The sequence below is a fragment of the Nannospalax galili genome, unplaced genomic scaffold (genome assembly GCF_000622305.1).
Source record: "Nannospalax galili isolate Female #2095 unplaced genomic scaffold, S.galili_v1.0 scaffold635, whole genome shotgun sequence".
NCBI lineage: Eukaryota > Metazoa > Chordata > Mammalia > Rodentia > Spalacidae > Nannospalax > Nannospalax galili.
In genome coordinates, this window is record NW_008335836.1 from 860,079 (window position 1) to 875,833 (window position 15,755).

Below are 15,755 nucleotides of genomic sequence, written 5' to 3' on the forward strand. Positions count from 1 at the left end.
ACCAAGCACAGATGCCTGACCTTATTTGGAACATCACCTTTGGCATAGTTACCTGCGATGATAAATCTGTCCCCAGGTTTTTTCTATATGAAAATTAGGCATTGCCCTATAGTCAGATGATAGGATCCCCTTACCACATGTAAATAAGGAATACTGTGAGCACCTATCAGCTGAAGCTTTGGCTGCTGCCTCCACACTATATGTTCCCTGACCCCCACTGAATAAACAGAGCTGTATCACTGGATCTGACTCCCCATGGAAGGTCTTTTCTGTCATGCTCACTGGCCATCCTGACCCCGTTCCTCTCTTCTGTTCCCTTTGTCCTTGTGGACCGGTGGCCAACGGCCCTCGAGGGGAGGGAGAGACCCACATAGAGAGATGTGAAATCATTATTTATTATTTTATATGAAGGATGGACAAAATGTAGCAATAATTATTTTTCTTCTCTTAGAGAGGAAATAACAATTGTGTACAAATATTGAAAAGCTTATTGCTTAATGTTATTTATGTAGTATTGTAATTTACAATTTTTCAGTGAAAACATTTGAAGCACTGCTTCTAAATATACATATCTCCTTACTGGGAAGTTTCACCATCCTTATAGAAAATGTGAGTAGCATGTATGTCAAATTATTTCACAAGTTACTCATGAAAAACTTCCACTTTTAAATATTTTTTAAAGAAAAAGAGTTGATTTGTATTTGAAACATAGCTATTTTGTTGAAAACAATATAAAAATAACTGATGATTAATATGTCAAATGGCATAAAAAATAAAGAAGTCCTCAATGGTTCTTGGCAATCCTTGCATAAATGATGATTAGCAGAAGTGAACCTGGAGAAATGGACAAACAGGAGTGAACTGACTAGGACGGTCGCTATTGCTTTTGGAGATCAGGGACTAGAAATCATTTTATTTCAGCTTGTGAAATGAGAACTTAAATGATGTAAAAGGGAACAACAAGAATGGATTAGTGTGGGAGGAAATAAGCCACTTATAATGAAAACGCAGGATCAGAAACAGGATTCACTTCGTTAATTTAGGCACAGCCTGAGAATGGCAGTCTGGGGGTTTTCCTGGGTACTCCTCTCTAAGGAGTCTAGTCTTTGACTTGGTCATCTGACATTTGGAAGGGAGAAGGAAGAGAAAGATAACAAGAAGAGAGAGGGAGTGGGGAAGGAAGGAGAGAGAAAGAGGGCGTTCACAGGAGAAGAACGTACTCTACTTTGTCCAAGAACACATTATTTCCAACATCCATGTAGCAAAACTTTAACACATGATCAGTTTAATCACAAGAGCTTCTGGTAATTGTAGATGAGGACATAGCTTAATGGGTCTTGTTCCTGCAATCCTAATCGCAATGTCTAACAAGATCACACACCCTGAACTCCTTTAAAAAACCCTCAGAAATATGTATGTAAATTCACAGGCACAATGAGTCATGTCTTTATTATGATTAAGCAGTAAAAATTAGACAGGACATGTCAAAAAATATCAACTTTCGTATTTACCAGAATCTAGATTGATTCCCTCACTCCAAAAACATCTGTTTCAGAATGGATAACTTAGACTTTGAAAATCATTTTGCCATGAGTTATTCATATATAATAGTTAAGAGCACATATTGTGAATTGACTTCTCCCTTCTGCCATGTACTAGCCCAGTAGCTAGATCAAGTATCTTGAGACTACTTCATAGCTCTGTAACTCAGTTTCCTAATTGATCAAAGTGTTGCAATAGTACGAGACTCACAAAGATACTGTGACTATTAAATAACTTAACATATCAATAGATCCTTGTACATAACATAGTATTAGTCATAACAATTGCAATCGTAGTATTACTACTACTATTTTTACACTTTTAACTTTATAAAAATATATGTCAAGTCTGGGTCTAGTGGTGCATATCTGCAATCCTATAACTCAGAAGGCTGAGGAAGAAGTTGGAATTCAAGGCTACACAGTCAACACTTCCTCAAAATAATGTATATATTAATTGTATACAATGTATATTAATTGTATATAATGTATATATTAATTATATATAATGTAAATTAATTTTCTATAATGTATATATTGATTATATATAATGTATATATGTGTTCATATACATATGTGTTTGTTTAAATTTTATTGACATAGGGTTGTACATATTTATGGAGTACAGAGGTGATATGTTAATGAATATTTACAGTCTGTCATTTCACATGATATAACCAGATCTGGGTGATTGGCATAAACTTCACTTAGACATAATCACTTCTTTGTGTTAAAAACATTTGGAATTGTCTCAACTAGCTATTATAAATTAGACAAGTAATTGCTATCAATCATAGTTAACTACTAGTATGTTATAGAACACAACTTGTCCCTCTGATGCCAAGGTACCTCTGTACTTGCTTGTATCTTTTCTCAATCAATTTCACCATCTCACTTCCAATCTCTGGTAAATACCATATGCTCTCTATTTCCATGACATCATGTTGCTTCACATATAAGTGAAGAGGTAAGTCATTTTTCTTTCTATGCATGATTTATTTAACTTAACATGTATTCTCCAATCCATTCATGTTTTACATAGATGACAGGAATTTCGCCATTTTATAACAGGATGATATACCATTATACACACACACACACACCACACTCTGTGTCCATTTGTCCACTGATGAAACCTAAGTTGAAGCTGCAGCTTGAATATTCTCAGCAGCATTGAGATTATCATAACTATCTTTGAATTATCCTGATGTGGGATTTGGAACAAAGGCATGAAAGTTAGCAGTGGGAGCAATGGAGTAAGTTGATTTTGTCAAGGATTAAATATGACTATCTGAAAAGGTAAGAAAAAGCTAGTTTCCTCTGGAAAATATCAGGACACAAATGGCATTTGAAGAGAAAATACCTGTGATATCCAAGGAATACCAAGCAGTACCAAGCAGAAGACCCAAGGCAAATCGGAGCATGGGAAGCTATGTTTGCTGACTCAGGGGTGGATGTGAAGCAAATATTTCTCCTTTACATGCATGTTAAACCAATAGGCTAGACAGGCATCAAAAACCAGATCCTATGGGGTGGTGCATGCTCATAAGGAAACAGAGTCTTCCAGGATTCTGGGAACTTGCTCATGCTACTCAAGCAGTGGTGACAGCATGCACAAGACCCATACAACCTCAATCACCCAAAAACCAGCATAGAACTGGAGGAATAAGCAGAAGGCCACAACCTTAGCTGAGGAACTATTGGCAGCTGATCACTTCTGAATGAGGGAGAGTTGATCTTAAGGGGTGAACAGGCTCTAGTGAATGAACTCACACTGAGGAACATTTGGGCACACAAGCTTGACCTTAACATATATAACAGAATGCATGAAATCCTGTGGGAGGACTATACGGGGGTGTGGACAGGGAAGGGTATCTAAATATGATTAAGATGTATAATGTGAAATCCACAAAAAATTCAATAAAAATATACAATAGGAGAAAAAAATAGCCTTGCCCACATTTTCTCTTTTCTGTAAGGGCCATCTACCCTCATATGCTCTTGGATTTTAATGCCTGGAAAAATCTATGTTTCATTTTCGTTTTGAGATAAGGACTCTCTATGTAGCCCATGCTGGCTCCAAGCTCACTATGTAGCCTAGATCAGGCCAAATCTCTCAATCCCGGGGCTGGAGAGATGGCTCACAGTTAAGAGCACTGGCTGATCTTGCAGAAGACCTGGGTTCAATTCCCAGCACCCACATGGTAGCTAACAACCATCGGCAAAACCAGTTCCAGGGGATCCAATGCCCTCTTCTGACCTCCAAGGGCATTGCATGATATGGGTGCACCTACCTCTGTGCAAGCAATTCACTCATATGCATAAAATAAAAATAATAAATAAAAAGGTTTTTTTTTTAAAAAAACCCTCTCATTCCTTCAGCCGCTCCCAGCAGCTCTAGTGTACACCAGCACTCTAGCAGCCCTCTATTTTATTGTAGAGCCAAGAAAATATATAAAGACCCATTTAAAGTGCAAGGCATAGACCAAAGATTCTATCAATTTCAACCCACCTACCTCAAGAAAAAAAGAAGCTTGCTTCATATCATATGGATAATTCTACTTAGGTTTCGCACTGTATGATTTTTTTCTGGGAGGGGGTCAAATACTGAAACTAGTTAAGTAACCCACATACATGTCAATCTTTTAATAATAATGAAAAGAAGCCTGGAGCATTCTTGTGATAATATAAACTTGATAAGCTGATAGAATAATAATTGGCAACAATAATGCCTGAAAATAACTTTCTCTTTTATTATGTCCTGAATTCATGAGGATATAATCTACATTTGGTTTTACCTTTAAAACATCTGTGTATATCTCCTCTCTCTGTAGAGCTGAATGTTAAATACAGCATGTTAGTGCCCATGCTAAGCCCAACTCCAATTCATTTTTCAAGTGTCATTTCCTGTTCCTGTTTCAACAGTGCGTTTGGATCCAGCTGTTTAGCAAAGATAACATTTGATGCTGATGCAGAGAAACCAAGGTGGACTATTAAAGGAGCAAAGACCAGTAAATGCAAGAATCTCTTTCAGAAGGCCAATAAAAGGAGCACTTTGGGTAGAGGGGCGGTGTCAGAAGACTATATTCATGACACAGAGACTAAAGAATGAAGAATGATAAAGATGACATAAGTCTGCCAAGACCTGAGTGGTTTCTATAAAGTACATGAGTAAGAAAGCCAGAAAGAAAGATCTTGCATTAAAAATGTGCATATGGAGCAGCTCTGGGCAAGAGAAAGGTCTCAGGGAAACAATTAGGAAATGACAGAAAAGGAGTTACATTCATGTATGAATTACTGGTTAATTAAGCAAAAATAAGCAATTAGTAAACTTAGCTAATATGATAAATCCTAAAAGTACTATGCTAAGAGAATCTCAAAGTTTATATATATATGTATATATATATAGTATAATTTTTGTGGTTTATTGCATTCTTTAAAAGATAAGGACTTACAGTGGCAGAAAATAGTGGAATCTGTTGCAGGCCTTAGCATTGTGTGTGTGCTACTATCAACAATATTAAAAAGGATAAATAATGTTTAGCTAGTGTGAAAAACCAGAAAGAAATGTATCAGTTCAAAAGCCTACTGAAAAATTACACATACAATATCTTTGCATGAGTCCATAAGTGTAGCTGAAGGCTCTATAAGAAGAAAGAGTGCCAGGCAGAAGAAACGTCCCTTTGAGTTGTTGGCCAGTCTAGTCCAAGAGATTCCCAAAATCACACAGGCTATTGCCACAGTCCTTGATTGCCTCCAAGAACTTGAAAGTAAAACCCTGTTGCCGAAGACATACTTCAGACATAGGACTTGGAGCAATGGAGCTGGAACTGACCTGGAAATCACCTCCCTGAAGGTTAGCTCTCATAGTTTAGGAGGACATCATGCAAGCTGCTGAGGGAGACCATCAGTGGTCCATCTCCAGCTTTAAGGCCTAATAACCATAACTGACACAGCAAACTACATTGGGGGAAATAGTACTACTTTTATCTTGAGGGCAATCAATAGCTACCTAATTGGACTTAAAGCCTACTCAATGGGATGGTCTCTTAATGTGGTAGTAGAAACATAGCCAAATACACATATCTGGAGAGGTCATAGATCTTAGAGAAATCCCTAAGGTTGTCACATCCCTAGACAAGTGTAATTTCTTATTATGTGCTAAATATGGCTCTTTATATTTACAGACAAGAATGCCAGTCACTACTCATCAAAGAAGCTTCTTTTGCAATAGACGGAGACTATTACAGAGCTCCACAACTGGTCAAACACTAAGTGACACATTTACAATGGAGCCTATATACCCAAGTCTCAAGGAACAAAGTGGAACAACCCACATGATGGCTAACAATCATCCTAACTCCAGTTCCAGTGGACCTGACGCCCTCTTCTGACCGCCACAGGCATTGCATAACACGGATGCACTTGCATAGATGCAGGCAATACACTCATACAGATGAAATAAAAATAATAAATGAAATATTTTTTTAAACTCTCAAAGAACACTCACCATGACTGAATACTTCCGTAGGCATTTATTAGTTTTGAGTTGCCCTGCATTTACATAGCATACCTAATTTAGAGAAGATCCTCATATTTAGTTTTTAGTTTTAGACAAGTGTTTTTTTATTAAATCACTGAAAATTTTATAGTTCTCATTTACCTAGATAGAACAGTATTGAAATATTTTTAGTAAGTCAAAGAAAACCTAGAATGGAGTGATTCTTTTTTCAGTTTTGTGTGTAAGCGTTCAGTCAGAAGACAAGACATTAGAAGGAAGTCTAACTAGAAGCCCTGAGGTAGAAACAGCAGTCCTCCAAGAACACCGAGCACAGCTCAGAGTTCCTCTTCTAAGGAGACTGTCTCCAACTTCTGTCATAAAGCTGCCTTTGCCCTTAACATTAAGGGTAGGTAGAAAACTAGGGTTCACAATACAAACACTTCAAAGAAGTGAAAACTGCCTAAGAAAGGACATTAATTTTTGCCAGATTTTCTGCAGATTTTCATGAAATACAGTTCTGAATTCTAGTGTGTGAGAAACAAGTATGAGAAAAAGGAAACAATTAGTACTCAGCCTTTTCAGAAGACAAATATCAAGAGGTAAAGCAGAAACTATAAAGAATAAACTGCAAAGCGTTGCTCAGCAGCAGCAGGAGGAGGGTGGATGTTTCCTGATTCTGATTTCCAGTACCAGTGGGAAATTTATTGACTGCTGTTGAGATGATACTTGTGTCATTTTCCTTTTAGTCATGAAATACACTAACCTGGAAAGGAAATTGAAACTTCGGGAGAAAGATTCTTAGAAGTCTATACTTACTCTGTATTAAGCTTTTTAAAAACTTTTATCATTTTTATGTTAAATTCATTCAAAATCCTCTCCTAGTGGTAGACAAATATCATAACCAATACACTTAGGCTTAAAATGCATAGATAGAAAGATGATATGTTATTCTAATGTATTTTTATAAGAAATAAAATAGCTCTCTAACTGCACATCTTTATGTAAATGAACTGTACTTTCACAAGACTATGTCTATCCACTTGGCATTTCTGAAAAAAATTGATCATTCTTCTTTTGAATGCAGGAAAAAGAATGCATCTGCTCATTACTTCCTGGATTTGTTTCAGAGAGAGAGAGAGAGAGAGAGAGATTCCCCTGCTCAATTCAGCTCCTGTATGCAATAATGGAAATTTGGCCTCATTCTAAAGAAATCATTAAATCATTATTTGAAATAATATTTGTTTCTAATGAAGACCCCCAAATTATGATAAATTCAAAAGTTTATGATTCAAGCCCTGCTGTGCACAGACAATAGGCGAACAATGCTTCTCTGAATCTGCTTGGTCTTGATGCTATAAATGATGGGGTTCATGAATGGAGGAAAGAGAAAGTAGATGTAGCTCATGGTGATATGCACCACATGTGGAGCGTGTTTCCCAAACCTGTGGATGAAGGTCAGACCGATCACAGTGATGTAGAACACCAGGACACAACTAATGTGGGAGACACACGTGTTGAGGGCCTTAGCTCGCTCCTCTCCAGAGGCGATGCCCGTAACTGTCTTCAGAATGAGGACATAGGAGAAGACAATGATCAGAGCATCTAGGAAGAAAGTTAAGGCAACCAGAACAACTGGGTACAGGCGGTTGAAGGTGATGTCAGCACAGGCAAGTTTCATGACGTCTTGATGGAGGCAGAAGGCGTGGGAAAGAACATGGGAACGGCAATATGGGAACCAAAAGAGAGGCAGGATCGGGGGCACAATGGACACAAAGCCCCTCATCACTACGCCCAGCGCTACCTTCATCACTCTAGAATTAGTAAGAATGGAGTTATACCTCAAAGGGGTGCGGATGGCAATGAAACGGTCATAGGCCATGGCAAGCAAGACTCCTGATTCTACGATGGCCAGTGAGTGGATGAAGTAGGACTGAGTGAAACAGGCACCATGTGCAATCTCCCTGTGGTCCAGCACCAGGACACTCAGCACTGTCGGCATGGTGGTTAGCGTCATCCCAAGGTCCGTACCTGCTAGCACAGCCAGGAAGTAATACATGGGCTCGTGAAGGCTGTGGTCATTCCAAATGAGGAAGAGAAGTGTGCCATTCCCTAAAAGGATGGAGAAGTAAATGACAACAAAAGGGATGGAGATCCAGTGGTGAATTGCCTCTGAGCCCAGGAAGCCAGTCAGCAAGAAAGGAGCAGCACTGTTGTTGGACCACATCGTGGGGTTTGCAGCGGAAGAAGAGCGTTTGAGCGTCTAAGACCACTTAAGTATTATTCTCCTTACCACCACCTCCTTGTAGCGCATCATCAGTAGTACATTCATCTCCAGACTGCCAAAGTTTCATGTGCTGTGTCAGACTTACTCAGTTACAAGCCTTTTTTTTCATCAGGCCTTGACCTTCAGTAGCAATAACAATAGCAATCAGTAGAGAACATAGCTTACTAAGTACCATTTAATTTTCATTCCTGCATATCATGACATAGTTCTAAGCTTGATGCATTATCAACTGTGCCCCTTTGGGTCCATTTCTCAATCCCGCTATTTTATCACTCCTCAAATTATTTCTCATGTATCATTTTACTGTATTTCTACCCAGTTCAGTTTCTGTTTTTTTCTTGAAACCAATAAATATCTCAAAAACTACCCACAAAATACTTAATCAACATAAATAAGTCCAGCACGTGAAATGGTTGAGTTATTGCTCCAATGTTGCCACAACAAGTGTTCTATGGATAAGAAGAGAAACCCTGAGTCTTTAGAGAAAACTGAGAAAGTAGATGGAGTCAGAGAACAGACTTCAGAAGCCTGGGATTATTTCACGAATTTAGGGCTCAGCAAATTTTCATTCCTGCAAAAAAGCTGAGGCCTCCATCACTGGAGACAAAGTTTAAAATGGAAAAAGAGATGTACATTGAGAACTTGTGGAGGAAAAAATCAGGAAAGGTGGAGTCATCCAATAAGACTTATAGACAGTTATCAATTTATTTTTCAGAAATATTTATGTGAAGGGAAATAGTAATGGTCATAAATCAACAACTGACTGCACAAACTTCATACAGCAAGAGATGGGTGGAAAAGTTAAGGTCTACAAAGAGAAATGGTGACTATATTGCTATAGGGGATAATCATAAATGCCACAATCATTAAAATTCTATACAAATTCTCCATTAAAAATGAAGAATGGATTTCATAAGGATCTCAATTATGACTTATTTGTAACTCATACTTATTAAATCAATGTCACTTTTGTTTGCATGATACCAATAAATTTTTAACCAGATTTATCGTAGTAATTACAAACAATGACTAGGGAAGTGTGTTCCTTGGAAATTCAATTCAATTGTGTATGTGTGTGTGTGTGTGCATCTCTAGAATCTTTTAACATAGTATTCACAGTACTTTGAAGAAAAACCCTGGAAGATTAGAGTGGCAGCCATCTTTATAGCTTTTCTATAAAATCAAATAATAAATGTATGCTTGAGGGCTTTGATACATTGTACTCTCTCCAAAAATGACCCATGAGTGACAAAATGGACACAAGAAAGGTAAAGGAGTTCTGGAAGCAGCACTTCCAGAGGACACTGGCTATGAATAAATGGGCAGTCTGGAAACTGGATTAGTAGCTACTCTTTTGATGTGGGTACTGAAAGGTGTGCAGTGACATGGTCCACTGGACAGGGACTGTCCTGTTTGGGATTTGACTTGGCAGCACATCTACTATAGTCCACAAGTGATATGTGTATCATCACAAACCAAAACCCTTGACATCCCAACCCTTCACCTCCCACATTACCATATAATAAAGCAAGTAGAGAAGAGAGACAGAGAAGGCACAGACGCCACAGTCTGTTGTACAGCATACAGGTAAACCACTCATCTGGACTGCCTGCAATCCTCAAAGTAGACCAGAGATACAAGATCCAACGTGCTCAAATTATAATGTCACTTTCAAAGCCAACTCTATGAATTTTTTTACTTTGTACTAATGAGGATTTCAGTATTAAAACTAAATGGTAACTCCTTTTGGAATAATTTTAATTTATTAATACATATTATATTGACTTCAGTAGAAGAATAGTCTATTCAATATAATTGATCCTTACTAGGACTACACTAAAATTTAATTGTGGCATATCTGACAGTGTCAGAATAAGTGGCAAGAAGCAGCTTAGAGAGTTTTCAGTTGATTTGTACCTGTAGGTGAATTTCATGATAATGTCATAACAAGTCTCCTCAGGAATGGAGGGAAGGTTGGCACTAACTCTCCCCTCACCCCTTTCTGGAGGCTGTCTTTGGCCTGATTCTAAGAAATCAGTAAGCCCTAAGTCAACAGATTTTCAGAGTAACACAAATCTATCATTCGGAGTTTTTTAAACTTGTGCTTACTCAAATCTGTGGAACTGCTCCAGAAACCAGCACAAAAAAAGAACTGAAGGACATCTGGGTGTATACAAATGCTTGACTGGATAGGACTTAGCATGTATGGCAGAATACATGAGGTCCAGTGGTGGGGGGAGGCATGGACAGAGGGGGGTCTAAATTTGAATGAGAACTGTTGTATGAAATGTACAAAATACGTAAAAAAAATTTAATTATTTATTTAATAACCACATAATTAGAAGAAGCAAAGTTGAAGAAAATTAAAAATAGATGACTAAAAGCACACTCGAGTTACATTAAGGAAAGGGGAAAACCTTCTGTCTAGTTCCAAAGAATCTGTGGACATTTTGTGGGGTCGGTAACTTCTGATTCCTTTAACATCAGCCAATTCCCCAAGAAACTGCTCATTTGGAGGAGATGTGTGAGTGTGCATACCTCCACTAGCAATGGGAAACCATGGGCTAGGGACAGCAATCTGAAACCTCAGCTTTTAAGCAGTAGCTTAAATCTTATTCCACGTGCTAATTAAGATAGGAGAGAAATCTGGAAAGAAAAACTGGGAACATTGGAAAACATTTCACTTTATGATGAAAAAAAGGATTATTCTGAAAAATTGCAAAGAAATAAGTGGTAAGAGAGCATAGGTCATCCACATTTGTTTTTTTAAGCAGAAAAGAAAGTTCATAGCAGTAAATGGCACCATGGCTCACTGTGAAAAAATACCAGGATTTTCAAATACGGTAGAATTTAAAGTGTGCATTGTTTTTGACAGGTATGTCTTTGGTGAACTTGACAATATTAATAGTATACATTGTGAGGTAAAAAGTGAATGGAAACAAGAAGGCAAAGACAATACAGTACTTGCATTCTCTAGGAAAGGAAATTAACCTTTAGATGAGGCTTGCCATTTGCCTAAGGTTGAATACTATGTGGTACAGAGAAATTCAAACTTAGGTTCTCTGACTGAAATATTAAGCTTTTGTTCTCAACTAACACTGTTACTATACTGTCCATATTTAGCTTTGAAAATAACATGTTATTTCTTGAAGTTCTCATTTAACTAAAAGATATTTTTAAATTTTCAATTTTTACTCAAGAGATTGTGCAAGAGTAGGTGACTTGATTTTATTCACTGTACTTGAATCCCTTGACTTCCTTACCTGAGATAGTTTTCTCTTTGTGATTTCTGAATATTATCTGAGTAGCCGTTTGGTGTCATGTCCTCGGTGAATATTCAGAGTCCTCATGCAGGCTTATTTATTAAAGATTCAACTCCCAAAGTGCCCTCCTAGTTCGTTCTTCAGAGACCATTTGACAATGCCAAACAATTCTCTTTTCTCCCCCCAACTGGGAAATATCTGGGTCACTGAGGTTAGTGCCCTGATACTCATTCTCGTTCTGGATGGAGAACATTTAGGACAAATTACACCTCTAGCATCAGGTAAAGCATTACCCGAGTGGCCCTCACTGTCCTATACAGATCACGATGTTGGAAACATGGACCACTTCTCCCTAAATGCTGGCTTTGGGGGAAGAATACCCTATTCTACAATTTTCAAAATGTTCATGCATTAAATTCTGAAACCTGAAGGACAACAGCAAGGAAGAGGTCAGGGATGATGTCCAGACATTTCTTGCAAACAAGAATGTTGGGCTCAGCAGAACACCGCCTTAGTCCTAGATCAGAGAAAACCATCATAAGGCTAAGTCATGGTACTGCAAAACGCAGGATGTTTAAATAGTGAACATAATCACCGGCTGATTAGCCTTCCTGGAAATTGTTAAAATCTGTAGATAGCATAGGACTCTAATATATTCTTTGTAGCCTACTGATTAACTTTAAATGTAGACCTGTAGAATGTGTTTTGTTCTTTGTGAAGCTTTCTTTCATGTATTCTGGCACAAGCACCAAGCTTGTAACTGTAGTTTTGAGTATATAAAAGTACTGCTAAAGAACTAAACTCACTCTTCTCCTCCATCAGAGGATGGAGTCCTTTATCTTCACTCATTCTTCCACCAGCAGACCTGAGTCTCTACAAATACCATAATATTGTGAGTAATAACAACCTGAAGACCCCATCAAGTACGACTCTTTAACAAACACTGTAGTCAATACCACAATTACTTAGAAGATGAGGTTTCAGACTCTGTCCCTCGGACATGGCTTCCCACTGCTGGTTCATGATTGTTCACCAGATACCTCTCTGTGCTTTTCATTCACTGAAAAGCCCTGACTACCCTGTGCATAATACATCCATCCATCCATTTTCATTTACAAATACGTTCAGAAAGATAGATCTGCTTTCCTGAAATATCCAGTCTACACTTTATTTCTAGACCTGATCTCCAGAGCCAATGTACGTTTGTACATTCTCTCCACCTATATGAAAACACTGCATAAACACTGTTGATTTCTTTGTTTATAGATAAGCATTTCTTAGTCTTTTAGCTCGCTATCATATGGATTCTAAACCCTTATGTATTGCCTACAGTGCTTTTCCTGGTCGAATGCATCCATTCAGGTATTGTCATATCTGTCCCATCATGAAAATGTCCTCATTGGATCATATACTTAGTTAACGTAAATAGTTAAGCAATAGTTAACTTAAATAGTTGTTAGTTAACTGAGAGAGAGAGAGAGAGAGAGAGAGAGAGAGAGAGAGAGAGAGGAAATCTTATACACCACAACGTATCACCCAGGAGACTGTCACCAGTTAAACGTAGATTTTTGCCATAATGTTATTTTAGATCATATAAGTAGTAAATACAATTGATAATGAAGAATCTTTGCTTCACCATTAGAGTTTGAAGTTTTAACTTTTTAAATAGCATTGTTATAAAGTTAATTCACATTGCTCTGACCACCCACAGAACTTCTTAAAGGTTTTCAGTACTTAGCACATTACTTGATGCATGGTTGGTGCTAAATAAATGTCAGCATAGTAAATGATGATCGTTGAATCATTAAATTAGTGATTGATCTGTGGTGAGACTCTAATCAATGACTGAAGTCATGTATTGTTGTCTTCTATGTATTTTATAAGTAATAAAATTCAGACTTTTGCTATGGTATCAGCTGGGTAGCATCCACAGTTGAAATGAAGTTTATGAGTGTTAGTTCAGGTAGTTAGCATTCTTTGTAGATCAAAGGTGTGTGTGTGTGTGTGTGTGTGTGTGTGTGTGTGTGTAAGTGACTTATTTTTGCTAGCTTACAAAAACATGGTATAATCCTATACCCAAGAACACACACATTTTCTAAGCAGCCTTTCTGTCAGAACTGAGAATACGATTTCTGTAGTAGGTTACTGACAACTCTCACCTTAAAATTATCAACACTCAGAATGAAAAAGACACATTAACGAAACTTTCTCTTCTTGACCTTTTCATGTTATGTATTTCTTTGTACTTAGGTGAACATTGAAGTTATAGAAATAATAAATATAGAAATAATAAATATAGAAAAGAAAGCACGTTTTAGACTGTTTAATCAAGTGACCAAATCTTAGACTATTAACAGTATTACCAATAAATATGATGGTATATACTATCAAAATGTACCGTGATTTCAATAGGAACCACGCATTCCTATGTTGTTCTGCAAATGCATCCTGAAACACCAGAATGTCCCCCGCCATAAACCGCTGCGCCAAGGTCAGCAGACCAAGGTATAAATGATTTGGAATGGAATTTTCTAGTAATTCATATAACAAATGTTATCGACCTTCTGAGAAGTTTATGGGAAGCAGACACTGCCTTTAGAGGACAACCAGTTTAGAACTTGGTACATACTGAGCATCAACAACTTAAACACTGTTTCTTTATGAAACTGATGGAGAGCTCATTCAATTAGATAATTAAATCTGAAAGTTTTAGCAAATGATCATACAGAAAGCTTACCCCCAAATCCATATTTTAGCTTATGCATAGATTAGACTCTATTCCTCTCCTTATTGGTCTATCTTCTTAATATATATGTTTGTATACAAAAGGCTACCACAAATATTTGTCATTAGAGATTACCAGTTCAAGTTTTTTCACCCTGCAGACATATCTATATAAGAGCCTTACTTTTTTAGTTCTGAAAAGATTGTATCTTTTCTCCTTTTGTTGCCTTGTCACGGAATTTTTAATGAATTAAAAATGCATTCAAATAACATGATTGAACATTCCCTTCCTTCAAAGGGCCATCTTGGGAAGCAGATTAGATAACCCACAATACGGGTAATGAGAGAGGTCTATTTAAGTAGCAACCAAGCATAGAGGTAAAAGGCTGCAACCAGTTAACAAATATTTTTTAAAAATTCCTCTCAGAGAGTTAAGCCTTTATTAGAAGAGAGTATATATAATGTAAATTAGGAACAGAAGGAGCTACCAGACTCAGACCAGAGGGGTGTTCTAAACAAGGTCTGCAGAGATTAGTTTTAAAACTATTCAGTGAACATTTATCCAAAGAAAACATACAAACAACCAATAAGCTTATGAAAAGATGTCCAGTATCATCACTCACTGGAGAAAAATGAGTTCAAGCCACAGTGAGATACCATGTCATGTCTCCTAAGCTGACTGTAATCATAACAGAAAACAAGTGTTGGTGAAAACGTCATTTGATCAGAACGCCTACTTTCCATTGTAAAGTGGTACATCAGTTAGCGAAAACACTATGGAGGTTTCTCAAAAAGATAAACATAAAATTGCCAAATGACCAGAAATGCCATTCACACATACACACATGTATTTACATATATTTTATTACATTATATTTATTTATGTATTTGTGTAGGTGTAAACATGGAAGTCAGGGGACAACTCCCAGAAGTTGTTTCTTTACATCCAATATGTATGTCCTAGGAATTGAACTCAGGTTGTCTGGTTTGACAGCAAGCATCTTTACACAATGAGCCATCTTGCTGGTCCATGTACATTTATTTTAATGATTGAATATTGTTCAGTCATCAAAAGAATTGATATTTGAGATGTGCTACAACATAAATGAGCATTTAAGACTATCCCAAGGTAACTCACATACAAAGGGCAAATGTGCGAATGCACTTATATGAAAAACGTTAAAGACCAAAAGCATATTAGAAGCTACCGGGGTCTGGTGAGGAAGGTAGATTAAGGAGATGTTTAAAAATACTGAGTTCTGGGGGCTAGAGAGATGGCTCAACAGATAAGAACAGACTGTTCTTGCAGAAGACCCGGGTTCAAATCCCAGCACCCACATGGCAGCTAACAACTGTCTATAACTCCAGTTCCAGGGGATCCGACAGCCTCTTCTGACCTCCACAGGCATTGCACGACATGGGTGCACTTACCCACATGCAGT

The 15,755-nt window shown here is 37.5% G+C and overlaps 1 protein-coding gene across 1 annotated transcript; it reads right to left on the reverse strand.

Moving 5' to 3' along the window:
- Positions 1-7,330: 7,330 nt before the first annotated feature.
- Positions 7,331-8,266, reverse strand: LOC103732105 (olfactory receptor 51B4). The gene has a single exon (XM_008830620.1). The coding sequence runs from the start codon at positions 8,264-8,266 to the stop codon at positions 7,331-7,333; it is 936 nt and encodes a 311-aa protein (XP_008828842.1).
- Positions 8,267-15,755: the final 7,489 nt, after the last annotated feature.

Coding starts and splice junctions, on each gene's coding strand:
- LOC103732105 (XM_008830620.1), bottom strand. CDS start 8,266: ATGTGGTCCAACAACAGTGCTGCTCCTTTCTTGCTGACTGGCTTCCTG.